This window comes from Carassius auratus, chromosome 30 (assembly GCF_003368295.1).
Source record: "Carassius auratus strain Wakin chromosome 30, ASM336829v1, whole genome shotgun sequence".
Taxonomy (NCBI): domain Eukaryota; kingdom Metazoa; phylum Chordata; class Actinopteri; order Cypriniformes; family Cyprinidae; genus Carassius; species Carassius auratus.
In genome coordinates this window covers 15,036,335-15,064,070 of record NC_039272.1, presented here as the reverse complement: position 1 = coordinate 15,064,070, position 27,736 = coordinate 15,036,335, and the positions used below count along the sequence as shown (strand labels likewise).

Here is a 27,736-nt window from a genome sequence, read left to right as displayed (position 1 = left end):
TAATTGACTACTAACAATTTATACATGTTGATTTACATATCTGAATGAAAAAAAACATGAATTCCTTAACATTGCAATATATGCTTTATTGCTCTTAAAATTACAAAATAAAAGACTGACTAAGAATGCATAACTTTGCACTTGTATAGAGATAGCATTCAATAAAACCTTGAAGCCTTGAAAACACATAGCTTACTGAAACAAGCTTACTGAACACATAGGGCCTAGCTTACTGAAAAAAGTTCTTCTTTCAGATGAAAATAACAACAACTTGATGTCTAGCATTCAATAAAAAAGGTCACCCAAAATAATTGTTTAGAGCAATTGAAAGAATACAGTACCAATGTAAACTTGTGGGCTTTAAGCTAATACAGAGAGTGCTTTTCCAAAAAAAAAAAAAAAATTAACAGTGGGAGCCAGCCTGTCATGGAGGAAAAAAATAATCTCTGAGTGCTCCACGTGAAACTTTGGCATTCCGCCTTTTTTCTATCTTGTCCAATGAGTTTGGTTAATATGCACGAGGGAGAGAGAGAGAGAGAGAGAGACATCATCGATGACCTCGACGCGTTGTCCCAGCCCTAATCAAGATAGTTGAGAATGTGATCAGTGTTCTCTCATTGGAACATGGGCCACCTCTGCAACCTTCGTAAAGACGCGGCGCAACAGGGGCAGCCCGAAGGGAAGGACATTGTACTGATATGCCCATCCCTTGTTTGCAAAGTGGAGAAACGAACTGTGTCGAGGGTGAATCGACACATGAAAGTATGCGCCCTTCAAGTCGATTACTGCAAACCATATGCATTTGAAAATGCATCTCTGCATCAACATTTTGAACAGCTTGTGAAGGATCCGATTCAAAACTCAAAGGTCCAAGATTTTTTGTAACCCAATGCCTTTCTTAGGTACAATGAAGTAATATCGGCTGGAGGGGCCGGCTCTATCACCTCCTTTGCAGGACTTTGATTTCTGCCCGTAAGACAGGAGAATCACTGGTCAGCATGGAGGTGAACTGGATGCCCCTGGACTTGGGAAACGCAGGGTGAACTGAATCACATAGCCGAGTCTGACAGTCTGAATGAGCCAGTGAGACAGGCTGGGAAACACTAGCCAGGCTTCCAGAAACTATACAAGTGGGACCAAAGAAACCACAGATGTACCCACGGTAGGGCAGCATGGTGGAGTGCAGGGACCTGATTTGAAAGGCATAGTGTCCCGAGGTAGGTTCAGGGTGTGCAGTGCAACACATATTTGGCTCCACGGTTGAGCAGAGTGCACGGGTGAATGCTCCTCAAACCGGGCCCTGCTGCCCACTGGTGATAGTAGAGGGGGATGAGGCTGTCCAGGCATAGCATGAAAGTACAACTTGAATGGAGGTCCTTCTGTGTCCAAAGTTTATCAAAAGAATATAGGGAAAATGTTTTCACACTGACAGCTGTCATTGTAAGACAGTTAGCAACTTTGTTTATCTGAGCAACAGTAACTAAGAGGTGGAAAGTTTAAAGATAGGTCAATTGCTGAGCCGATTGCTGTAATTTTGTAACACGAGGAAGGTGAAATAGTCATTTTGCAAATCCCAGTTCAGCCCTAAATGTAGTAGCCCTTTATTGTCACTAGTCACAAGTACCCGCGAAATTAGCCATCAACCTGTCCATACATACATACATACAATATGACAGTGGGGTAGACAGGACAGGAAGACAGGGTATTTGAGGAAGAAATAAGTACAGCATAACATTAGGTAAGTGAGGAGAAAAAAACTAACACCCAGACTATGCTCCTTATGGGAGCACAGTATGAGAACAGGAAAAACACCTCTGCACAAAAAGCACATAATCAATACACCATAGACACACGACTTTGCAACTGGGTACGGAACTTGGGGTGGTTGAGGTAATCCAGCGCAGGCAAACAGCCATCCGGTCCCAGCAGCTTGAAAGCGCTAGTCACAGACCCGCCTGCCAGACTGGTGGAACAAAGCGGCGAAGGCGGGGCATGGGGGTTGGGAGGGTGAATGCATATCTGTATATGTGTAAGAGTTTGTGTATTTGTAGGCCTGGAGAGTTGAGATTCTCTCTAGATGCCTCAGTCCGCAGATTTTACAGCGTCACAGCAAGTTGCCATGGAGACGTCCTTGGTCAGGTCCTAGACAGAGTCAACAATCAGCAGGTGTCTGTGGGAGAGGGTGGAGGAATGCAAGAGAAGTCAAGCTGCCCTGCTCGCCTGGGAGATTTTTGTCATCCAGCCAAGGCTGGTAAAGAAAGCCAAAAGAAGATAAGATACCAGTTGTTTGGTCTAGTAGCCGCATTACTTTTCACGGTCACTAAGATTTTTCATTGTCCATTGGTCTCCAAATTCTCCAATTTCTTTTCCAAATCCGTGAGCTTCTTCATGATGTTATCCATATTGCGGTTAATAGTCTCAGGCTCAATGCTGACCGCTCTGCCCACTACTTCAATCATGACGGGCAGCCTTGTGAGGCTTTGGACGGCTGTTCCCGTCTTCTTAATTTTCCGATAACCCAGGGCAAAGCCTAATCCAATCAGCAGAAGACCTGTTATCATGGTTCCGAATAGGTAGATGTCTTCAATGTCCTCCACGGAAAGAGTCGCCAGACACACGACCCGCCAATTCGCCCACGAGTCCATCGTGTAGCCAGCTGCAAACGTTCTGGCAGGGCAGTCAGGTTCCCCCGAATCCAGGCTTCTCGTCGAGAAGATGGTGTCAATTGCGTTGAGAGACCAGTTTATCAGATCCATATTCCAGTTTAGGAGAGCAGTGCAGAGAGAGTCTCTCAAGTAGACAAGACAAGAGAAAAACAAGCGAAGCAAGGAAAGGCAGGGAGGGAGAGGAAAGAAATGCGACCGCTTCCGTTGAGAGCAAGAGAGAAGAAAGAACTTCTCTGTAAGGGCAGGGGCTCAGCACCAAGGTCACGGTTTTTTAGTCCCTTTGCACATTCTTCCGATGGAAATGCTTCCATAACATCTGGGCTATTGGAGGCTATTTTGCAGCACAAGAGTCAAACTCTACATGTATCTGGTTAGGTTTGCAAGGATGATAGACACCAAAGAACGGTAGGTACCAATACTCCTGGGGCCGTTATAGTGTTCTCTGACCTTGTGCACTTTCTGTATGTCCCAATTGAGGAGGACTAGTATTGAAGCATTTGGGTCCAAATCTGGAATCTTGTCTGCTAAATGCTTGAGGTGAGTGTGGTGTTCTGCGACCTCCGGTGTCGGGATCTCAGATCGATCGTCTGGGAGCATGTTGCACTCAATTAATGTGGGAAGCCGGGCGCTAATGTTGCCATAGAGAGACTCTACTATAAAGCAATCAGCTTGGCGTGCCCTTGTTTCTCCCACACCTGAGCAGGTTTTCAAGGTGTAAACTTTGGTCCCTGAATTAACGTTAAAGATCTCAGGAATTCTGTCTTTGCTAAAGACCTATTGCTTTGCTCTATCACAGCATAAGCTTTCACTGCTTTTTCTTTGTGTCCAGCAGGATAAATGTTTACTAGACAGATTTTGGAGCATGAGTTACCTTTACCACAGATCTCTGTACATTTAGACACAATGGCTTGCATAGGACCCCCGTCTGGGGTTGCAGAGCCTGGAGTTTCTGTTTTCCAGGGTACTGGTCCAGGGTGCAGTGCGGTTATGTGGTGGTCACTTATACACTCACTGCAATGTACACTTGTGTTACAATATTTCGCCATGTGGTTGACAGGTAACAAATGTTCTTTTCCTTCAGAAAAGCTTTTCTATCATCCTTGCGGAGAGAGTGTGGTTTGTTGTGAAGCGGGCACAGTTTATCTGGGTCAACCACCTTTTGCTCACAGGATTCACGATAGCCTTTTGAAGCCATTATTTCAGTTTTTCAAACAGATACTGCAGTTTTGAAGTTCGGCTTGTTCAGTCTTTTAGGCCTATAAACACTTGGGCTGGCAGAAAGTAAGGGGGCAAAGCTTGGGTCATTGAGGGTTTAACCTTTGGCATCATAGATGTGTACAGCTCTTAATAATTTAACTTGCTCTGATGATTTAGGGCCTACCAATTGGCAGAGGGGATGCAACTCCTCTCTTGGGGATAAATAGAGTCCTACTATAGCGTTCACAAAAGATGCCTTCCAAGCCCAATAATTTTCAGGCTTATCATCAAATGTCACCATCGCTGAGCTAACCAGATGTAGCTGGGGAATTGGACTCATTTGCACTGACAACAGGGCATGGAGAAGATACTGTAGCTTGGGCTGGAAAGGGGCAGACTCATTCATAGAGTGTGGCTGATATCTGTGATCAGTTGTAACTGGGGTTGGATACTGCAAGTGAGATGTGTAAAAGGCATTTTTGAACGAGCTTTGGGCATAAGAATGATCTGCTCTACTAGTGATGCCATACTGTGAGGGATGTGCCTCAGGTTGCTCTTGATATTCATATTCACTTTTCTCACTGTTTTGTATGCTGTGCTCTTTGACTTTATTTTGGACAAAATCACCACTGTATTTTACTCGCTGAGCTGCTGGAAGCGCTAGTGTGGTAGCTTGTGCGGGTATTAGCCGGCGCAGATGGAAATGTTGGAACACCAACATTGCTAACTGTACTTTGGTGTACTTTCCATCTGTCTTTTTACTATTCTGCCTTTACTAGTGTGTGTGAAGTAGCTTTACAGATAGCTAACAATCTCCAAAAAAGAACCCGGAAGCTTCTTGCTCAGTTGGTGTGTTTACTGGAAGGACTGTAAAACTGTAACATACAGAAAAATGAAAATGCATATTACAATCTCAATAGGGTGAATATACAATACAAATATAAAATATCTGCAAAAAAAGCAGATGCCATAGGAAAGCTAACAATACTAGCACCAAATATTCCTTACAAATTATGAAATGAAAACATGCTAAAATGACTCAATTTGATATCCAAAGGAAGCTAAAATCACTATCAAATAAATACTTACAGACAGATCTTTTTGGGAACCAAATTAACGATTTAAGGACTTTGACAAACTGGAAATAGACTTGTGGTGGAACTGTAAGGAGAATCACTGAACTACGGAAGCTACGCGTGGACAAAATGCAAGAAACTCATTGTTTGACACACTGAAATATGGGCCACAAAAGCACAGTCATCTGCATACTGCAGCACCAGGACCCGCTCTCTACAGAGTCTTTTGTTTGCATGTTACCCCCTAATATTAAAGAGGTTGCCATCTAGTCTGAAGTCAACTGCCACATTGCTGTGGTTTTCAATCTCATTGTGACACACAGAGAAGATGCTGGTGACACACAGGAGGAAGATAGTACACACCCCTGCCTCACACCTGTATGCACAAGGAATGGCTCGGACTCTTGCCCACCTATGGTCACCAGAGTAGTCATCATATCATGGAATTGGCGGAGGATGTAAACAAATTTATTGGGACAGCCAAATCTGAGGAGTATGTCCCATAGGAGCTCTCTTGTCTCTCTTTGTCTATCTGAAAGAAAATGCACCAATCCGTAGGTAAAATAACTGACAAAATGTACTGTTATTTTCATCACAAAATTGCACTGCAAAAAGCAGCAATTATACCTTTTAATGATGACAACCATGTTATAAGCTAATGTGGTAGAAAAAAATGTGCACACTAGTGTTTCAAATTCAATAAGCCACTTTGAAACTTGCAGTTTTCATAAATTTCTTAAATTGTCCTTTGACTATGGTAATGGATCCTTTTTCAACTCGCGGCCCACACAACCAAACACATATGTTTGCACGGCCCACTGCAAAAAAATTAACTGACCCCGCTATTGTTTGGTAAATAACTTACTACTCCAAAACTAGATTGTTAACTGTCTTTATTGAAAAAACTGGTAATGAACAGAAAATAACTCACAAATAGCTGCAAAACCGGAAACCAGATCCAGGCAGAGCTCGGCAGCGGGTAGACAGTCAGCGGGAGCAAGCAGTCAGGAGGGAACATGTTGACAGCCATTTATGTATGTTTGAATTTGCTGTTCTGTAGCATATGCAGCAAAAATATCTAAGATAAGTTGGTGGTTTATTCTTAGACCAATCAGCTCGAATAGTGGAAGCATAGTTACAGTTTAGTTTAATATGAATTTTTTGTTATTTAATTATATATGAAATGATGTCATTATGTTATGACTTAGATATTTTTACATATATTAACAATATTATTATTTCTTTTAATAGTAATTGGCGGCCCACCTGCAATACCATTGCATACCCACAGTTTGAAAACCACTGGACTATGATCTGGCCCACCATCTAGTGGCCAATCGTTTTTTCTGGCCCGATGCCAAACTTACTTGCCGACCCGTTTTATGGGAACGTAACCATATTGACGGCTCAAAAACAGGACTGACAACCATTTTCTACTGCTATCTGAATTTGGCTACAGTATACTTTTTTTTTTTTTTTTTTTTTGCTTTTAAAGAAAGGGATATTTGAATAGAGCATGATCTTAGTATGTGTGACTAAAAGGTTTTTTGTTTATTGATTTAACATATTATTTCTCTGCACAATTTTGGTGGTAATAAATGCATTTATATTAGATCAATTATATTGCATACTTAATCTATTTTAATCCTGAAACTTATACCCCTACATCATAAATTGAATCGTACAATAAAAATTTTAATTAACCAACATATGAAAAAATTAATGGACAGTTGCCCAGCTCAAATAGCACACTATTGTGGCCTTGAAGGTATATATTCAGCCACTCAGTTTCTTTTGGAGCTATTGCTGTCATGGCATAAGTTCCACACAAATAGTGGAAATAGTTGTATAGGCTACTTTTTGAATATGCCTTTATCCAAAGCAAAGTATTGCATTCAATGTATACTCTGCCTGTTTTATCCATTCATTCATTTGTTTATAAATTTTTTATTATTTATTTATTATTATTTGTGAATCAAACCCATGACCTATATTCAGAGCAAGATTCTGCAATGAGCAATGATCACAATATATTAATGAATGATCCTGGGTAACGCCCAAAACCGACGTACCTCGGCATTACCTTGGATTGTTCATTTACATATCATGATCATGAAAGCTCAAATCTGCTCTCGACCTAATCTACTCAGGAAACTGGCCAGCACAAGCTGGGGTGCAAGGCCCCAGACACTAAAGACCACTGCACTTGCTCTGTGTTATTCAACAGCAGATTACTGTGCACCAGTCTGATCCAGATCATCCCACACTAAGCTAGTAGACGTTCAGTTAAACACGTCTATGTGCACAATTACTGGCACTCCACGTTCTACTCCTCTTCTATGGCTGACTGTTCTCAGCAACATACTCTTGTAGTTCATCAGAGACGTGGAGAGACTCTGGTAGATCCGTGGTGTTTTGACTGGATTCAGGAAGATCAATGGTGACTTGACTCTGCTCATGAAGATCATTGGTGACTTGACTCTGCTCATGAAGATCATTGGTGACCTGACTTTGCTCATGAGGATCAATGGTGACTTGCCTTTGCCCATAAGGAGATAGTCGGTGACTTGACTTTGCCTATGAAGAACACTGGTGACTTGACTTTGCCCATGAAGATAGTCGGTGACTTGACCTTGCCCATGAAGAACACTGGTGACTTGACCTTGCCCATGAAGAACACTGGTGACTTGACTTTGCCCATGAAGATCACCGGTGACTTGACTTGACTCCTGAGGTCTAACTGTGGTAGTGCTTAACTCATGAGTGTCGATGGTGACTTGATCTGACTCTGGAGTGTCAATGGTGACTTGACCTGACTCTGGAGTGTCAACGGTGACTTGACCTGACTCTGGAGGGTCAAAGGGAACCTGACCCGACTCTGAAGGGTCAACGGGAACCTGACTCGACTCTGGAGGGAACCTGATTTGACTCTGGAGGGTCAACCGGAACCTGACTCGACTCTGGAAAGTCAGGAAGGTCAACGGGAACCTGACTCGACTCTGCAAGGTCAATGGGAACCTGACTCAACTCTGGAAGGTCAACGGGAACCTGACTCAACTCTGGAGGGTCAACGGGAACCTGACTCAACTCTGGAGGGTCAACTGTGGCTGTCATCTTGTGCAGAGGGGCTGGACAGGCGGCCATCTTGTGCCATGGTTCTGGGCCAGCGGCCATCTTGTGCAGTGGCACTGGGCTAGCGGGCAAATTGTGCTGTGGCGCTGGGCTGCCAGCCACCTTGTGCTGTAGCGCTGGGCTTGCGGCCATCCTGCGCAGTGGCGCTGGGCTGGTGACCACCTTGTGCTGTGGAGCTGGGCTGGCAGCCATATTGTGCAGTGGTGCTGGGCTGGTGGTCCTCCTGTCTGTAGACCCAGGTCTAGAGTCGGCCATCCCACCGGGAGAGACAGATGTGGCTGGGGTATCCCACGGAGACCGATGTTGTAGGTACAAAATGAACACCCAAAAATCAGAGGCATCCAGCTGGTCCATTTCCCCTACTGGCACAGGGTTATCCAGACCGGCGTTGAAAAGGTCTTTCAGGGCAGTATCATTATATCCCATTACACCTGCCAGGGTCCAGAATACTTGTGCCACACCAACCACCTCATTCCCCTCTTGACGGAGGGTGGTTAATTTGAGGAATTTTGCCCTCCGCTCCTCCACACTGGCTGGGGAACGGACACGAAGTCCCACACCGCTGGATCTAGACATGATGGAGTCCTTCTGTAACGATCGGGAACACAGGAGATTAGAGATCCAAAAGCATTGTGAGTTTTATTAGTTAATCCAAAATCAAAATCCAAAAACAGGCAAAAGGTCATAACCAGAAATATCCATCCAAAAACAAAACAAACAGGAAACAGGAGACAAGAAACTATAACCAAAAGGGAATGCGAGGAAACTAGGTGACGGAAAGTAAGGACTCCATAACACAGACAGAAAATAGACAGGTATAAATAGGAAGGTAATGACTATGAAGTGAAGACACCTAAGTGCAATCAACAGGTGTGCAATTACTGTGATGAAGGGACAAGGCCTTGTGGGAATTGTAGTGCCTGCGGTGAGGTGCCTTTGGGGAAGTGAGACCACTAGTGGAGACCCAGGGAAACACAGACCAGACACTGTGACACCTCCCACGATTGATGACTGACAGTGTTGTTGAAGTGTTTGTTGTTGGATGTAATAATGAGCATAGCAGATGTAATAATAAACAACCTGCCCACTCCCGCCATAAAAAACATATGTGATCCAGCTTCACCTAAAGAAGAAGTGAGTATAAGGTTTTTTTAATAAATCTTTGCAAATCACCTTTCTCTCAGAGAACTGCTGTCCACGGAAGAGAGGGGTGGGGTGAGCAGAGCTAATTGGCATTTAAAATGGCATGCAACAACATAACTTGTTCTGAAAATCGAGCATTGCGTTAGTTCAGTCAGACCACGTTAGTCACGCTTGCATCAGCTGACAGTCAGCTGTTCTTGACGTGTACCAATCCAGTCTTGACATCTATCACCTGCAGTCTATTTAAATTCCCATTCTTCAGTGTCTCTTCCATCGCATCACTGCTTGCAATTTAACTCCCTCCTCCAACACTGAACCTGTAAACCGATCTAACTTTGTTCTTTCTTTACAGTCTCTTCATTGGAAGAAGTCTATATCATATTTTGTTTACAACTCACATAATTGTGAATTGTAATTATGTATGCTTATAATGGTTCTGTTATTTTCCCCTGGGGGAGGGGTTCTTGCTGCTCTCCCCCTCTGTCCAAGCATGGCTGCATGGACGGGCATGTGGAGTGTTGCCCAGAACATAACCATACCGTCAACACTAACTGTATGCAATTACAATTGTCATAAATATACTTGACGGAAGTGGTCCTGATTGAAAGAGGAGTTTTTGGCAAGGTAAAAAGGGTGTCGTTTTATACCATTGAGAAATTTGAACCAAAGTATGAATTTTGTCAAATTCTTTTTAAAGACTTTTCATTAAGACCCTTAAGAATCATATAAACGTGGAAAATGGGCATCTGGTGACCCCTTTAAATAACCAACTGCCTATGACCAACTTGTCCATGGTAGTGACAATTGCTAAAAAAAGAAATTCCCTTTCTCTTAATGATGGGCCTGTTGCACTCACGTCTTTGGTTGTGAAATCTTAAAAAAAGGGGAGGAGATTTTAGCTTTAAAGGTGCCATAGAATGCATTGATACTAGGGGTGGGACAGTTCGCGGAAAAAAATCTAACCGTTCAGTTCTCCACACACGGAGTCCCACTTGCTGGGACTGCGGATCAATTTAAATATGACAAAGCATCTGTAATATGGTTTGGTTTGCTATAAATAACACGTTAAACATACAGGGTTCAAATAATATATGCTTCTGTTTATGGATGTGCATTCTGGCTTCCCAGACATTACAACAACAGTGATGAAAAAAAAAAAACCTTGGACAAACCATCCACTCTTGTTCAATGCGAATGCCATATGCTGGAATATGAGCAGTCATTTATTCCGCCCTCACCCGGGTGCTGATAGCGCGCCCACAGGTGAGAAATGAACAGCACATGTTGATATCTATGTTTATACTAATCTAATTTAAGCTTTGCCAGTTGAAACATTTAAGAGCCAGAGGACACAAGCTCACCTGCACAGTGAGAAGGTTTGTGTGTGCGCTCATCCAAAGGATGCAAACCAGTGTCTCAGAACACATGCAAATATTAAGCTCTCTCTGAAGTATTGTGTTTAAATGGACAAATTCACACAACAATTATGTCAAAATGCCCATCTTGGTAAGTATCCTACAAAAGTATCCTGAACTTACTGTATCATTACACTGGATCTGTGTCTCTCTTAAAGTGACAGTCTTAAAGGTGCTGTAGGGAACTTTTGTAAAAAAATATTTTTTACATATTTATTTAACCTGTCATTATGTCCTGACAGTAGAATATGAGACAGATAATCTGTGAAAAAATCAAGCTCCTCTGGCTCCTCCCAGTGGTCCTATTGCCATTTGGAGAAACTCCATCGCTCCCTGTAAAAAATAACCAATCAGAGCTGCGGTCCGTAACTTTGTTTGTGTTCAAAATGTAGAAAAATTTATATAATAAGCGAGTACACCATGAATCCATTTTCCAAAACATGTTTTTGGCTTGTCCTGAATCACTAGGGTGCACCTATAATAAGTGTTTATATTCTGACTATTTTAGATTGCTTCGGGGAAACCGCGGCGGAGTAACCCAGTACCTTTGTGATTCTTCATAGACATAAACAGAGAGAAGTAGTTCCGGCTACGATGTTCTTCCGCAAGACACAAGCAGTTCTGTTTATCAACCACTAGAGCGTCAAAAGTTCCCTACCGCAGCTTTAATATTAATCGAACAACAATAACAAAGAAATCATTATAAGATATATTAGATATATTATAAGAATTCTTTAATTTATAGAGTCCAATATGCAATGTTGTTTTACATCTGATTACTTTATTCAATTTCTTTACCTAAAAACTAATGATAGACCTACCTAAAAACCCCTGAAAATCACTGTTTATTTTACTTGTATCTTTACTCTATTGTATTTATTTGTGTTGTTGCTTGTTGTTAGAATATTCTTAATTATTAATATTTTTGGAAACCATGACGTTAAAACCGTGAAACAAACCGAACTGTGAAAAAGTTGAGCCGTTCCACCCCTATTTGATACAATATTTTATATTGTTCTCTGATGTCCCTAGAATATGTATGTATTAAGTATTATCTAAAAATACCCCACAGATCATTGTTTTTTTTTATAACTTCTTGAAATTGCCACTTTTAGGGTATGAGCCAAAAACTCTCTGTTCATGTGTATGTCCCCTGTAAATGAAAAATGAACTGGTGCTCCTGCCTCCCTTCTTAGTTTTGCCAAGTCTTTTCCCGCGAAATTGGGATACTTTAACACTGTTGCTTTTCAAGTCAGCAGGAGGGTTTTGTTGCGAAAACCTGGCAACTCCCTTCTCAGAAAAGTGCGGAGCTTCAGGAGCTCATGCACACAGGCATACAGGTGTCACGGTGACCGTGTTACTGACCTCAAACATTGCTTCCACACGCAATTTTTAATTACCACATTCATATTCATGATCATTCTGGTAGCACAGTGAAGGCAGCATTGGTGAAAAAAAGGCAAAGACAATGGTAGCTTTATCAACATTAGTCTTATGGAGAGCCAAAAAAGCTCTTTTGTAAAACAAAATAAGACGCGAGATGCTTACTTTGTCTGGAGTCTGGACGTTTGCGCATTGGAAGCATTGGTATCGATCCCTTTTTCAGAATCAGTCTTTGCAAGACTCCAGCGCTGAACTGACCCTCGTTTGTGAGGCAGTTGAGTCCAGTATAAAGTGTTAGCACAAAGTAAACATTTTTTCATTTTTTCCCCCAAGAAATTTAATTCGAAAACTAAACGTAACCACTGTGTCCTCAGCAGTCTATGTACTCTATGTTCGTTGGTGAATCACTATTAGATCAGAATCCCGCCAAATGTATTGCAGTAGTGATGGGTTGTTCGTGACGAACCTTTCTTTTTGAACGAATCTTCTAGGTGAATGAATCGTTCTCGTTCACGTAATCCACTGACTCATATTTCTCGTTCACTGAAATTCCTCCCTGCAAAAATGCATAAATTAATTTGCATAAATGCTAATTATGCCAGAAAACCTTGTGCTTTTGTTCATCTGAACAACTTAATTAGACTTTATATATTGAATGCGATTATGCACACATTTTAAAGGTGCCATATGCAAAAATTGAGGTAAAAATATCCATATCATGACCTACACGCATCAAAAGAATGAGAAGAAATAAGGGCGATGATGTCATAAAAAAATGTCAAGTTATAGTGCTGCAGAGATATCAACCTTAATTAGCATTAGCATTACTAGCCCCGGCCCGACAGGTGTCGTAATACCAGTTTCGGCCATGGGAGGCGGTATGCGGGCAACATAACCACCAGCCAACCTGCAATACACGAATAACTCGCACGTCTTGTGGGCGTGCCTGAACCTGATGTCAATCATGTGGAAAGTACAGCACAGTACTTCATTTCAGTTCAGTGAAGAGAGAGAAATTATGGCTCAAGCCCTTGGCAAGAGACCACCACCCGCTACAGGGAAACAACCGCGCTCGGAATCACAAATCAAATCCGATAAGAAAAGGAGCCGAACCAGAGTAAACATCGGCACTGCTTTTAATCGCTGGAGACAACTGATGGACCTGAAAGAAATGAGGTTCGACTCTGAACTTGCAACATTTCTTTTGGATTGGTAAGTTAGATGCTGTTAGTATTTCGCTAGAAGTTTGTTTTATATGTTTGTTTATTTGTTTTCAGGAAGTTATAACACAGAAATGTATCGAAGGCTGTTCGATAAACGTGCTAATGTTATCATTGCTGTTTAGCATTTGTATTAATCTATGATGTGTCCCTGTTTGCGTACAGGGACATAAAAAATAAATTAAAAGTGATATGTGGACCAAGGTGTCTGAGATTGTTAATTTTAAGTAAAGGATCATAATATTTTGTCCACAACAATATTTAATGAGGTTAACTTATAACTCCTTGTGGTTAGTCTGCACGAGATCAACAAGCTTGTTTGCTTTGCGGCCGCTTTAAATACAAAATAAGCATTCGATCTACGTTAGAGCGTCTGAGCGCTCACAAATCTTTCTGCAGCGCCGTGAGCAGAGCGGCAAGATCGATTTTTGACGCTCTAGACGCCGGCGGTTGGAACGCACAGTTAGGCTTTGGCTATGGCTGTAGTGTTGTTGTGAAAGTAGGGGCGGAGCATAGATTCAAGATTCAAGAACTTTATTTGCCATTTGTGCTTGCACACATAGGAACTCTTGTGCGGTTGTTGCTCAGAGAGTCAAGTCAAGTTTAAAAAGACACACAAGGAAAACATAAATCTACAGTATCTATAACACATATACATTGTAAATTGCACTAAACCCATAAAAATGTAGATTTTCATTCTGAATTGCACTAGTATATTGCATCTTGCACAGGCCCCAGAGATAACAATAATAAGTTACGTTATAAATAACTGAATAAAAATACACCGGTATATTACACAGGCCCCAGAGATAACAATAATATTATAATGCAAAAGTTACGTTATAAATAAATAAATCAAATACACAGGCATATTACACAGACCCTATAGACAGTAGTTCATTTTGTTTTGGCCAAGAGTCTCACTGTGGCTGGGAAAAAGCTCTTATAAAAACGTGATCTGTTTGTGATAATGCTGTCCGCTCGTCTGTGCCTGAGATTGTATGTACAGTTTTTGTGAATGAGCAGGGAGTGAGCTGGATGTAGTGTGTCTCTGATAATTCTCTCTGCTCTTTTCTGACAACGCTGTGTGTAAATTGTGTCCATGGAGGGGAGTTCTGTTCTGATAATCCTCTCTGCAGTCTTTATGACTCTTTGCAGAGCCTTCCTCTCTGTCTGTGTGGTGTTTCCATACCATACAGTGATGCCTGTGGTGAGGATGCTCTCTATCAGTCCTTTGTAGACCTGGGTGAGAGGATGACAGTGCAGACCAGCTTTTCTAAGCAGCCTGATGAAATACAGTCTCTGCTGAGCTTTTTTCACTGTGGCAGCAGTGTTCAAAGTCCAGTTCAGATCTGATGTTACTTGCAGTCCCAGGAATCTGTAACTGTCGGCCCTCTCCACCTCAGTCCCCTTGATGATGAGGGGCTGCAGGGGGGGTGGGTTTTTCCTGAAATCCATGATTACTTCTCTTGTCTTGTCTGTGTTAAGGCACAGATCGTTCACCTCACCATATGTGAGAATGTCGTTCACCAAACTCCTGTAGCCCGACACGTCCCCCCCCTTGATGAGGCCCAAAATGGTGGTATCATCCACATACTTAATGATGATGGTATTGTCCCAGAGATCACAGTTTACCAACCGTGACATATATAGGTAATTTTGACCTTGCGCCAATAGTTTTGGTTAGAATACATCACATCCGGTCGGGCGGTTGCATATGGTCTAGCCGCAGAAGTTAAAATATTTGAATGCATCCGAAGCTCAAAACGGATCTGAAATTTCCACATACGCATATGATCGAAACTCCAAACAGCTCCTGCACTACTTTCAATTGGAAATGAATGACTTCCAGTCTGTCCTTTGTCAGAGACAGTGGGAAACCACATTGGAGTAACGTCAACTCCCCCTTAGACTGATTGGCTAGTGGAGCAGCTGTCAATCTAGAACTTGTGGCCCAATGGTGGCGCTGAAGCCCGCCCTGATTTAAATGAAACTCTAACTGCAACATTTAGAAACGAAAGCAAAGGATGCGGAAACAATTATTACAATTATTACTTTTTGTTACATGACCACATTGTTTATTTAAAAAGAAAAAATGGGATACTTTAAAAATGTTGTTTTTCGGTTTTGTGCATTATTATTTTACACGTGTTTTACATTTTTTTTTTTTTTTTTTCATCTGTGACTGCAATACATTTGGTGGGATTCTGATCCCATACATCCCAACCAAACGGCAAAAGAGACTAAAACTGCAATTCATCAACTGGCCTCTTGAGGCTGGCTGCAAAAGGTAGTCAGTTCCATAGATTTCCCATGTTAAAATGGCCAACTTTACAGCAGAAAAAAATTTACAGCCTGGTTCAAAAAAATTTTTGGACTAAATAGCTAATTTTGCCCTTCATGACAACTGTGAGGGAGGTGAATTTTTTTTCTGCCAGAGAACAGTAATGGCGGACCAGCTTCTCACTCAGGACTGTGTATATGCTAATAGGGCAGAGAGCGTCACAAATGAGTGGGACTTTCACAGACTATGTCGTCATAGTCTAGAACTGCTTGTGTGGAGAGACTGTTTATGATTTTTTGGAAATATAAAACAACAAGTAAGTGGATTTTTTACAATTATAGGCTGGTTGTTTTCACATACTCCAGCAGCACAGCTGTTTTCAAACACCTTATAAAAGTGATTTTTGCATTCTGTGGCACCTTTAACCCAGTCAGCACTTGATCCTATGCAGTTTGTGTATAGATCAGGTAACATTAGAGGAGTGGAAGATGCCACTTGTACCTTAACAAACATCATTTTAAGACATTTGGAAGGTATTCATGTACGTTTGTTTTTTATTGATTTTGTGCAGAGATAGTGGGGACCAGAATTTATGAATATATGGTGACCAGGAAAGGCCATTTAGTCCTTTCTGATGTCGCCCACACATTGTGTACTGAATTTCAACTGCTTATTGTTATTTTGTACGTGTTGAGGTGCTGTATATGTACGTTGTGTACATAAAAAATTGCCTTTAAGGATAAAGTTAAACTTTTTTCTTGCATCAGTGGAGGAAACCTTTATGAACAAGCTTTTTACATTATTGATAAAGCTATTATGTGTATTAATGTTTCAGTATTTATTTAAGTGATGTCATTTAAAAAAAAAAATAATTCATTAATTTATTTGAGAATAAAATTGCTCTTAAGATCCCTCCAAAACAAATTTCTAGTGAGCACAGATTTATTTCAAAAGTTTATTTCAAAATATTACATGTAAATCTACTGAACAATCATATTATATGACTTCAGTGGAGGTTCCCAGCTTAAGGGTTTCACTCTTCTTTGGCCTGAGACAAAAAAAAAAAAAAGACATACAGTAAAGTCATGTAAATACTCAGTACATTTTTCAAGCATAAGCTGAATACTGTATGTTTCTTCCCAGTAAATGCAAGAAAGCATTTTTTACTGTTTTTAAATTTTTTACTTTACTGAGAAAAGATTCTGCTATTATGCAGCTTACCTTTCCAGCATCACGGCTCTTGGCTCTGAGCTTGTTGACCTGAGACTCAGAAATGTCTGCACGCTCCTCAGCCTCCTCCAGCTCATGCTGCGCCTTCCTCAGCTTGGAAAGATGAGCATTGGCTTGCTCTTCCTAAAAAGTAACATTTTTAGTATGTATCAAGTAAATAAATGCCTACCGGTAATTATTATGCTATTATAATGTTCAGATTTATTTAACATACCGCCTCCTCAGCCTGCCTCTTGTAGGCTTTGACCTTCAACTGCAACTTATCAACCAGATCCTGAAGTCTGCTGATGTTCTTCTTATCCTCCTCAGTCTACAAACAATAAAAAATATTTCATAGATTTGTATGGATAAACCTAAAGATATGGTCAGGTATGATCATACCTGATAAGACAGCTCTTTCACCCTCCTCTCATATTTGCGGACACCCTTAACAGCATCAGATCCACGTCTCTGTTCTGCTTCAACTTCAGCCTCAAGCTCACGAACCTATGATAGCACATAAATAAGTGAACAAATGAATAGTTATTGCCCGGTTAGTACTATTGGAACCTTAGATGATGCTTTGAATTTAGGAAAAACTGTAAGCAACACCTTCAAGAGATTAAATCCTAAAATTATATTTTATATATATATAAAAAAATTACTCTGCTCTCCAACTTCTGGAGTTGTTTCTTTCCTCCCTTCATGGCCAGATTCTCAGCCTCATCCAGACGGTGCTGCAGGTCCTTCACTGTCACCTCCAGATTCTTCTTCATCCTCTCAAGGTGAGCACTGGTGTCCTGCTCCTTCTTGAGTTCCTCTGCCATCATTGCAGCCTTTTGCAGTGATATAGATAAATATTAGTTTGCATTTTTAAGCATACAAGTGTTTTGTTAATCATTAGGCAGCTACTGTTTCTCACATCAGTGATGGCCTTCTTGGCCTTCTCCTCTGCATTTCTGGCTTCCTGTACAGTGTCATCAACTTCACTCTGGATCTGAACAAGGTCAGCCTCAAGCTTCTTCTTGGTGTTCAGGAGACTTGTGTTCTATAACATGGAAAGCAACAGTATGAACATTTTAAATGAGGCTCTCAATTTCCTTATTTTCATTGTAGAATTAATTTCCTTGTAAAATACATTATGCTGTTACCTGAGAGTGCAGCAGCCCAACACGCTCACTGGCATCCACAAGCTCTTGTTCAGCCACTTTGCGGCCTCTCTCTGTCTGCTCCAGAGCAGCTCTCAGCTCCTCAATCTCAGCTTGCATCAGAGTGTTTCTGCGCTCCACCATTGCCACCTGCTCCTTCATGTCTTCCTGTCCTCTCACAGCATCGTCAAGGTGCAGCTGGGCATCCTAAACATAACAATTACGTAGTAAGCTTTACATGTGTTTATTGTTGGCCTTTACTTAACATAGTTTAGATTATACAATCATATTACTAAACCCATAAACCAAAGAGAAGTCATATACCTTGAGTTGTCCCTGAACGTTCCTGAGCTGTTTCTGGGCCTCAGAAGCCTGGCGATTGGCGTGGCTCAGCTGAATCTCCATCTCATTAAGGTCTCCCTCCATCTTCTTCTTGATTCTCAGGGCATCATTCCTGCTCCTGACCTCAGAGTCCAGAGTGCTCTGCATGGATTCAATGACTCTCTGGCTGTTCCTCTTGATCTGCTCCATCTCCTCATCCTTCTCTGCAAGCTTCCTGTCAATCTCCCCCTTGACCTGGTTAAGCTCAAGCTGGACACGAAGAATCTTGGACTCCTCATGCTCCAGGGTGCCCTATGAAAAATAAATAAGTTTAAAAATATGCATTGACAACAGTGTAATGCCAAGAATTGAATATTAATCTCAGGATACTCACTTCAGCCTCCTCCAGGGCGGTCTGAATCTCTGCCTTTTCAGTCTCCACTGCCTTCTTGGCCTTTTCCAGCTCATGGATGCTCTTACCAGTCTCACCCAGCTGCTCTGTCAGGTCTGAAATCTCCTCTGTAGAAAGGAAAAATATAATCTGTATCATTTTTAGCATTCATTTATCATATATATTTCCTTTTTAATGTTTCAGTCTTACGCTGCAGATTCTTGTTCTCTCTCTTGAGGGTCTCCAGCTGATCTAAAGTCTCCTCATAGGAGTTCTTCATCTTGAACAGCTCAGTGCTGAGTGAACGAGCCTCTTTCTGGGCACCTTCCAGCTCTGCCTGACCTTCTTCATATTTCTGCTTCCATTCTGACAGGACCTTTAGTGAAGATATTCTAAGTTCAAGTTTATTTCGAACATCTTCAACAAAACCCATTTTAGCAATGATTTAGGAAGAGAATATCATAAAATATTTTTTTTTTTACCTTGTCAAAGTTCCTCTGCTTCTTGTCAAGGTTGGCAGCCAAAGAATTGGCTCTCTCCACATCAATCATGAGGTCCTCCACTTCACCCTGGAGTCTCTGTTTGGTCTTCTCCAGAGAGGCACATTTGGAGTTCACAGCCTCAATTTGTTCTTCTGCCTCTTGCAGACGCTGAGCCAACTTCTTCCTACAATGCATCACCAGTTTTAACATGAAAGACTTTTCCATATGAACACATAGTCATCAGCTCTTGTGATGTTCATACTTGGACTCTTCAAGCTCCTCAGTGCGCTGGATGGCGTCAGTTTCATATTTGGTTCTCCACTGTGCAACTTCACTGTTGGCCTTTGACATTCCCCTCTGCAGCTCAGCCTTTGCCTCCTGCTCTTCCTCAAACTGCTCACGGAGCAGGTCGCAGTCATGACGGGCTGATTGCACAGCATGGGCCAGTGCATTCTTAGCCTAGGACACAAAGTCACATAACGTTAGCTTTATTGCTTAGTAGTCAAAATTATGTGTTTGTTTTGACTATGCAATATTACCTTAACCTCCTCTTCAATCTGTCTCTTAAGCTCCTCAATTTGCTGAGTGAAAGCTTGTTTGCCTCTGGTGAGCTGAGAAACCAGGGCCTCTTTCTCCTCCAGCTGACGGCCAAACTCACCTGTGTAAATTTAGACTCAGATTGTGTTAATGTTCCCAACAGTTAATATCAAAACAAACTGTATAAAAGCAAAATGAAAAATGTATGCTTTCTCGAAAAATACTTTGGTAGATATTCAGTGCTGAATAATGTTATTAATTTCTTTGCGATTGTTTTTGGTTACCATTTTCAGTTTGAAGTCTTGCTCTTTGAGCACTGAGGTCGTTTATCTGGCGAAGGTTCTCATCATTCTTAGACTTTATTTCACTAAGTTGGTCCTCAACTGTGCGGCACATCTTCTCAAGATTGGCCTAAAAATGCAAAAGTAATTAGATGTTTGAAAAACTTCAAGACATGTACTTTATTCTTTAGGCATAAAATTCCCAACCTTTGCTTTGGCAACAGCCTCCATGTTGCTGGAGAGATCATCGATCTCCATTTTGAATTCACTCTTCTCTTTCTCAAGCTTCTGCTTGACACGCTGGAGGTTGTCGATTTGCTCTCCCAGCTCGGCCACACTGTCTGCCTGCTTCTTACGGAGGGCAGCAGCCGTAGCTTCATGTTGGAGGGTGGACTCTTCAAGATCACGACGCAGCTTCTGGAATTCAGCTTCACGCTTCTTATTCATCTCGATCTGAGCAGCAGTGGCTCCTCCAGCCTCCTCAAGCCTCTCACTGATCTCCTCAAGTTCCCTGGAGAGATCAGCTCTCTGCTTCTCAACCTTGGCACGAGCAGCACGCTCAGCCTCAATCTCTTCCTCCAGTTCCTCAATGCGAGCCTACAGTGACATTATTAAAACCTTATTAGCCTTTATTTTACCAGTGCCTTTAACAGCAAAAAGAAAAAGAAAATACCTGAAGTTCCTTGATCTTCTTCTGGAGTTGAGCACCCAGAGATTGTTCATCTTCAATCTTGCTGAGCAGCTGGCTTGTTTCAAAGTCTTTTCTGTGTGTAAAAGGGGAACAATGAATGATTTGAAATAAATGATAACCGTTATTTTTGAAAGAGTTTACAAAAACTTCCTACTTCTTCAGCTTCTCATCAGATTGTTGCTTATCATTCTCAAGGTCCATGATGGACTCTTGGGCTAATTTCAGGTCTCCTTCAAGCTTTCTCTTTGCTCTCTCAAGATCCATGCGGAGCTTCTTCTCTTGTTCAAGGGAACCCTCAAGCTATTGGACAGTGATAAAATATTTTCAAGGCTAAAAAAAAACAAACAGTTAATTTAATTAATTAATGACATGTTTATTTAGTAACTCACATCATCAACTTGCTGCTCAAGCTTTGTCTTGGATTTGGTCAGGGTGTTGACTTTGTCCTCTTCTGCCTGGAGATCATCCAGGGTCTGCTGATGTGCCTCTTGGAGGGCTTTCTTCTCCTTCGTAAGTTTGGCGATGCTTTCATCCTGAGCTGCCATTTCCTCAGTCAAGTTTTTGACCTGTGTGAATTTTTTGTTGCAAATTAGCTTTTTTTTTTTTTTTTTTTTTTTTTTTACAATACATAGTCTACATCATAATATAAAACTGAAAAAAATCCTATCTTAAACCAACTTAATCTCCAACCTTGTTCTCAGTGGCATGTTTCTCCTTTTCCACTTTTGCCAAGGTGAGCTCCAGGTCATCAATGTCTTTCTTCAGCTCAGAGCACTCATCCTCCAGCTTCCTCTTCTTGGCTGTCAGTTCAGCATTGATTTCTTCCTCATCTTCCAGTCTCTCAGTTGTCTCTTTGAGTTTAGCTTCAAGCTGGATTTTGCTCTTGATCAGACCTTCACATCTCTCCTCAGCATCTGACAGATTCTCAGATTCCTGTTAGGAAAATAGATTGTTATTTCTTTGGAAACCACTTTGTTCATTTTAATGTCGATATATTTCAGTTAATTAAATTAGATAAACTCACAGATGCTACTTGCAGCTGCAGATCATTTTTCTCCTGCAGCAGTGCCACCATCTTCTCTTCAAGCTCCTTCTTTTTGGCTTCTGCCTTGGCAAGATCTTCTTTGCATTTTACAAAGTCTTCCTTCATGGTTGCCAGCTCCTTCTCAGTCTCAGCACTCTTCAGCAGAGGCTTAATCTTGTAGTAAACCTTCATCCATGGCCAGTGTTTGACGTTCATGAAAGAGCGGACATTGTATTGGATGGTGTAAATGGATTCCCTAAGAATAATTCATTATTAAATGTTATAATCATCATTCCACAGGTATTATTGATATTATCTTTATTCATGACATTCCTCACCTCCTCTCCATCATCTTCACAAACTCTCTCCTCATCAGATAACCACGGCAAAGAGCCTGAGTCATTGTGACCAGAGCAGCCAGTTTCTCATCACGCATCTCCTCAAGAGTACCCAGAAGACCAGCTTTGAAGAACACCTGAATATACAATAAATGCAGTGATTTTAACAGAATATTTTTATACAAAAAATCATGATGATTAAATGTTTTAAATGCTGTAAAGTAGGGGTGCTCCGATCACGATTGGCCGATCGTTATGCGCATCTCGTCAGTAAAGCCGGTTTTCTAATCAGCTATTAATTCCATCAGGTGCGTGATTTGTCATAGAGCAGCTGTTACTACACAGAGCCGTTGTTAATAGAGAAGATGCGCAAATCACGTTAATTTTCAGTGTTTATTGGCCCATCTTCTCAGTTAACAACGGCTCTGTGTAGTAACAGCAGCTCTATGTGAAATCACGCACCTGATGGAATTAACCGCTGATTAGAAAACCGGCTTTACTGACGAGATGCGCATTAACGATCGGCCGATCGTGATCGGAGCACCCCTACTGTAAAGTAGAATATAAACCTTTGTGTGTCCAAATCTGTACTGGTCGTGATCAACGTCGATGGATCCCAGGAGTTTCTCAGAAGCTTTCTTGTTGTCAATAAACTGTCCCTCTGGGATTACACTGGCATTCAGCACCTTGTATCTGTTGAAGGTCAATCAAAATGCTTAATTTCCTCTAATTAATAGCTTCGTACAGTAAATGTTGTTTCCATGTGGTCCCTGCTACCTCTGCTTGAAGTCACCATAGAGGATTCTGCTGGGGAAGCCCTTTCTGCAGATTCTGATGCCCTCCAGCACACCGTTACACCTCAGCTGGTGGATAACCAGGTGGTTCTCCATGAGACCTATAAAGGACAGTTTAGATCATGAGCTTGGTTAGTTGACATTATCATTTTTATAAATATTACTTTAAAATATTGTTAATGTCAAAATATATGTAAGCCCCTTATAACTATACCTGGAGTCTTGGACTCATTGGGAATCAGACAGCGCACAAAGTGAGGGTGAGTGCTCCTCAAGTTGGTCATGAGCTTGCCCAAGTTCTCCTGTTTAATCACCAAAAGTTACAGCTTTCTTAGTCACATTGACTGACTTGTTGATATATAATTTCTCTGATGTAGAGTCAAGCAAGCTGATGTACAGTCATTGCTTTCACTGCATCATTATTCAAATTTGGTTTCAAACAAAGACGTACTCTAAACTGTGAAGACACAGTCTGCATGGAACCACCCTTCTTCTTGCCTCCCTTCTTTCCACCACCAGTTTCTATTCAGATAAAGATACAAATGAGCACTTATGAATGCAAAAACAAGAAAGAAAGAGCAAAACCGAGTAAAAGGTTGGTTAAATTAATAACCATAATAGTATTAGTAACACTTTTTTCCCCATTACCCTCAACAACAGGTGGGTAGAGAGTAGCCAGCAGTTTGACAGAAGACTTCTGGTAAAGCTGCACAACAGACTCGTTCAGTGGATCCTTGTTCTTGTCCAACCAGCCATTAATGTTGTAGTCCACAGTTCCAGCGTAGTGGACCAGGGAGAAGTGGGCCTCAGCCTTGCCTTTGGCAGGCTTTGGTTTCTGGAAAGCATTGCACTTGCCAAGATGCTGATCATACAGCTTGTTCTTGAAGGAAGTGTCTGTAGCCTTGGGGAACATGCACTCCTCTTCAAGGATGGAGAAGATACCCATGGGCTGTTTATAAAAGAATGTTGTTTAATATTAAAAATGTATACTTTTGAAAATGGAAAATGGAAATTAATAAGTTCATAAACCAGTAAAAACCTTCTCAATGAGCTCAATGCAAGCAGCCAAGTCCATGCCAAAGTCAATGAATTCCCAAACAATGCCCTCCTTCTTGTACTCCTCTTGTTCCAGCACAAACATGTGGTGGTTGAAAAATTGTTGCAGTTTCTCGTTGGTGAAGTTGATGCACAGCTGTTCCATGCTGTTGAACTGGAGAAAGAAACAGGATCATTTACTAGCGGCTGAATGTGACTTATTTTGCCATAAAGAGAAATAAACATCAAAGATTCTTACATCAAAGATCTCAAAGCCAGCGATATCCAGCACACCAATGAAGAAATTTCTTTGCTGTTTTGTGTCCAACATCTGGTTGATACGAACGACCATCCACAAGAACATCCTCTCATAGATAGATTTGGACAAGGCACTAACAGAGTTGTAAACCTGTAAGAATAGAGTGAATTTTCATTAAAAAAGAAATGTCTTAAAAACTCTGATTCGCTATAATTAGTCAAATATAATCATGATTTCCAGACTGAACACACAGACATAATGGAAATATGTTACCTCATATATTACTACACACCTGTGGAACAGTCTGGCCTTTGGTCACAAACTCATTTCCGACCTTGACTCTGGGGTAGCACAAAGCCTTCAGCATATCAGCAGAGTTCAAACCCAGAAGGTAGGCGATTTTGTCAGCCTCTGCAAGTTTAAAGGGTAGAACACATCCATACATCTCTTGCCTTGAAAACTATTTTTTCTTCTCTAAAATAGAAAGAATCAGTGTTTTTGATTCTCTTAAGCAAGGCACTGCATGTGATCACACACAGAGCTATTTAGTCTCACCCTCTGTGCCATCAGGCTCAGCCTGCTCCTCACGCTGCTTCTGCTTGAACTTCATGTTACCATGATGAAGCACAGCTCCAGTGAACTTGTAGATGCCCATCTTCTCCTCAGCACTGAAGCCAAGAATGTCAATAGCAGACTGGAAATTACAGAGAAGAATGAACTCTATGATCAGACATAATTATATAGAATGCGTTAATAAAATAAAATAAAAACACCATTGACTAACATCAGTAGCCATCAGCTCCTCTTTATCATCAATGCTTGCCACTGTGATCTGACCCTGACTGCACATGGGGAAGTCATAAGGGTTGGTGGTGATGAGCGTCATTTCTGTAAAATACACAGAGCATTTATGAAAGAGTAATATCTGATATTGTCTGAGTATTTACAATATTATCAAAACATTGAATCAAATATGTGCATCTACCGATCAGCTCAGGCTTATGGTTGGTCATCATCTGGTAGAAGATGTGGTAGCCTCTCTCATCTGGAAGCTGGAATGTCACTCTAGACTTCTCCAGCAGATCTGTTGAGAGAATGTACTTGTGTCACAATCATCTGAAGCGTGCCAGACAAATGTAGGATGCATAAATGAAATTAAATCATGTCCACCTACATGTCTCAATATCAGCACTGGCTAGTTTTCCTGATGTGCCAAAGTGAATTCTAATGAATTTACCCTGTTTTAAACAAAATAAGATGACACATAAATAACAGTAATGATAATAGTTTTATAGAAATCATTGAATAGGAAAATCCAGCACAAACAACAAACTGTACTGTAAATGAAAGTGGTGAACTTACAAAACGAGAGGAGTTGTCATTTCTCACAGTCTTGGCATTACCATAAGCCTCAAGCAGAGGGTTAGCAGCAATGATCTGATCCTCAAGAGAGCCCTGCATTGGTTGAAGGATGTTTTATTATTATTATTATTATTATTATTATTATCTTGAATACATATATTTTTAGGTAGTCTCATACCTGCATTTTACCGGCAGCCTGCTGCTCTTTCTTCTTGTCACCTTGAACTGCAACTGTGGCAAAGTACTGGATGACACGTTTGGTGTTCACAGTCTTACCAGCACCAGATTCTCCACTGGTTTATTAAAGATGAGAAGAACAACATTGATAAAATATACACACTTTTCAGGAGACAGAAGTATACAGTATGGTTATATTTTATTTTTTATATATCTATATCTATCTAAATGAAATGAAAATACTTACGTAATCAGGACAGACTGGTTTTCCCTATCTGTTGATTGCAAATGTGTACAATTTCTGGTAAATATTTATTTTTATACACAGCAACATTTAATTAAATCTATAAAATTAACTTCCGTAAGGCCTTACCAGTCAGCATGGCCTGATAGGCGTTGTCAGAGACAGAGAAGATGTGGGGTGGGGCCTCCATACGCTTCTTGCCTCTGTAGGCAGCCACCACTTCTGCATCATACACTGGGAGCCACTTGTAGGGGTTCACAGTAGCGCAAAAAAGCCCAGAGTAAGTCTGAAATGAGCAGAGAAGTGGTCAGATTGCAACAACACTTACAAAATGAACTTAAATGCTGTTTTACTTTGCTCCAGAACTTACGTAGATCATCCATGCGGCATAACGCTCTTTGAGGTTATACAGCACAGAGGGTTCATTGAGATGGGTCATCATGGCCATGTCCTCAATCTTGTCAAACTTGGGAGGATTCATTGGGTGGACGTCGTCCTCCTTTGCAACTCTCTCCTATAAATTTGGTCCATTAAATATAGCAGAAAATAAATAAAAATATGTACATTTATGTACAGAGAATCTTGTTGAAATGTTGAAATTTCACCTCTTTAGTGTCATTCACAATGACAGTGACTTTGCCACCGTCTTTGCTTTTGATTGTTCCCTTGACGTACAGCTCTTTATCATCAACCACATAGCAGGCAGACTTGGCATCAAATGGTTTGCTCTGAGCCTCGATTCTCTCCTTCTCAGGCTTACGGAGGTAAATGGCAGCCTTGCCATAAACGGCCATCTCCGCGTCTGTACTCATGGTGGCGGTTTACTAAAATTTTAAGAAATAATTAATATTGGTAATGAAATATACAGTCCACATAAAGAATTCACAGAGGGTCTCATGTAGGTCAGGTCTTTATAAATGTATACAGTATTAAAAGGTGAAGAAGCTTAATTGATGGTGTGCCTGATTGGATCTGCTGCACAAGATGCATTTTACTGATACATTTTATTTCATAAATATAAATTGCATAAACACAAATGAAACAGAAATGTTTGCATAAACACAAATGAAACAGAAATGTTATCTCTTTTATTGATGTTTACCACTATGTACATACACTATGTGTATCTAGTCCCACTTAAAATCTGGTGTAAAACCTTTCGTTTATCAAAAATAGTAGCACATCTACAATAAGCCTACATAAATTTGACAAAAGACCTGCTAATATTCAACCAAATTTGTAATGCATTAACACAGTGTATTGCTACCACCTACCTTCCTGCTCCTGGATACCAGATGAAATTTTCACAGCCCTGCCAAGAAATTCAGTTAAATATAGACTATATTTAATCTTAAATGTAAATGTGAATCAATGTTTATTTTCCTTTAAAATAATATCTTATGAAAGACTTTATCTTCTGTTATATCAACTGGTTTAGCTCACTCACATAAGTAACAACATAAAAAGCAAAGTACTTCAGTTTCTTACCACAAGTTGGAACTTCTCTAGTCTCCTGTAAGACTGATCATGCTCTCCTCCACACTTATATTGAGGTCAGTTTGCACACTAAGCAGAGGCTATATATGGACTAGCTTTGGAGTCCTAATTTATGGTAAGAAGCTGCATCTATTCTCAGTCATCAACCTATATAACAGCCTTATACACAGTTATAGTTATCACATAAATTTGACAACACATTACATAAAAAGACGTTCACATTTCTATTAAATTACATGATCATTTCCTCTCTGTATAGGCATAGGACTGTGCCTGATTTAAAGAATATTCATTGGGAAATAAAATTATTTAATTATATATTAGGGAATTATTTTGTTGCCATTTAAATTGCAATAATATCAAAACATATAAATGACACATTTAAGATTACATTTTTGTAACTCAAGAACACTTAGTTCAAGTTCAAGTC

The 27,736-nt window shown here is 40.8% G+C and overlaps 1 protein-coding gene across 1 annotated transcript; it reads right to left on the bottom strand.

Moving 5' to 3' along the window:
• Nucleotides 1–16,457: 16,457 nt before the first annotated feature.
• Nucleotides 16,458–27,346, bottom strand: LOC113049344 (myosin heavy chain, fast skeletal muscle-like). Its single transcript, XM_026211620.1, has 41 exons — nucleotides 27,298–27,346; nucleotides 27,084–27,121; nucleotides 26,415–26,633; nucleotides 26,180–26,323; nucleotides 25,939–26,095; nucleotides 25,813–25,840; nucleotides 25,567–25,681; nucleotides 25,389–25,481; nucleotides 25,201–25,264; nucleotides 25,012–25,110; nucleotides 24,811–24,914; nucleotides 24,582–24,720; nucleotides 24,319–24,437; nucleotides 24,027–24,176; nucleotides 23,772–23,942; nucleotides 23,381–23,681; nucleotides 23,184–23,254; nucleotides 22,947–23,034; nucleotides 22,716–22,833; nucleotides 22,508–22,631; nucleotides 21,939–22,075; nucleotides 21,601–21,856; nucleotides 21,267–21,509; nucleotides 20,966–21,142; nucleotides 20,731–20,876; nucleotides 20,559–20,649; nucleotides 20,093–20,482; nucleotides 19,889–20,015; nucleotides 19,607–19,725; nucleotides 19,330–19,526; nucleotides 19,068–19,251; nucleotides 18,796–18,961; nucleotides 18,589–18,713; nucleotides 18,198–18,506; nucleotides 17,877–18,080; nucleotides 17,648–17,773; nucleotides 17,391–17,561; nucleotides 17,128–17,232; nucleotides 16,961–17,056; nucleotides 16,738–16,869; nucleotides 16,458–16,564 (listed from the first exon to the last, which is right to left on the bottom strand). Exons 3-41 carry the CDS (start codon nucleotides 26,619–26,621, stop codon nucleotides 16,550–16,552), a joined length of 5,808 nt encoding a protein of 1,935 aa, XP_026067405.1. The 5' UTR covers nucleotides 26,622–26,633; nucleotides 27,084–27,121; nucleotides 27,298–27,346; the 3' UTR covers nucleotides 16,458–16,549.
• Nucleotides 27,347–27,736: the final 390 nt, after the last annotated feature.

Excerpts from the sequence above, each read along its gene's own strand:
- LOC113049344 (XM_026211620.1), bottom strand. The coding sequence starts at position 26,621 with ATGAGTACAGACGCGGAGATGGCCGTTTATGGCAAGGCTGCCATTTAC. Across the intron at positions 20,483-20,558 it reads AGAAGATCAAGGAACTTCAG|GCTCGCATTGAGGAACTGGA; the intron begins GTATTTTCTTTT and ends ATGTCACTGTAG. Across the intron at positions 19,252-19,329 it reads GAGGAGCTTGAAGAGTCCAA|GAAGAAGTTGGCTCAGCGTC; the intron begins GTATGAACATCA and ends GATGCATTGTAG.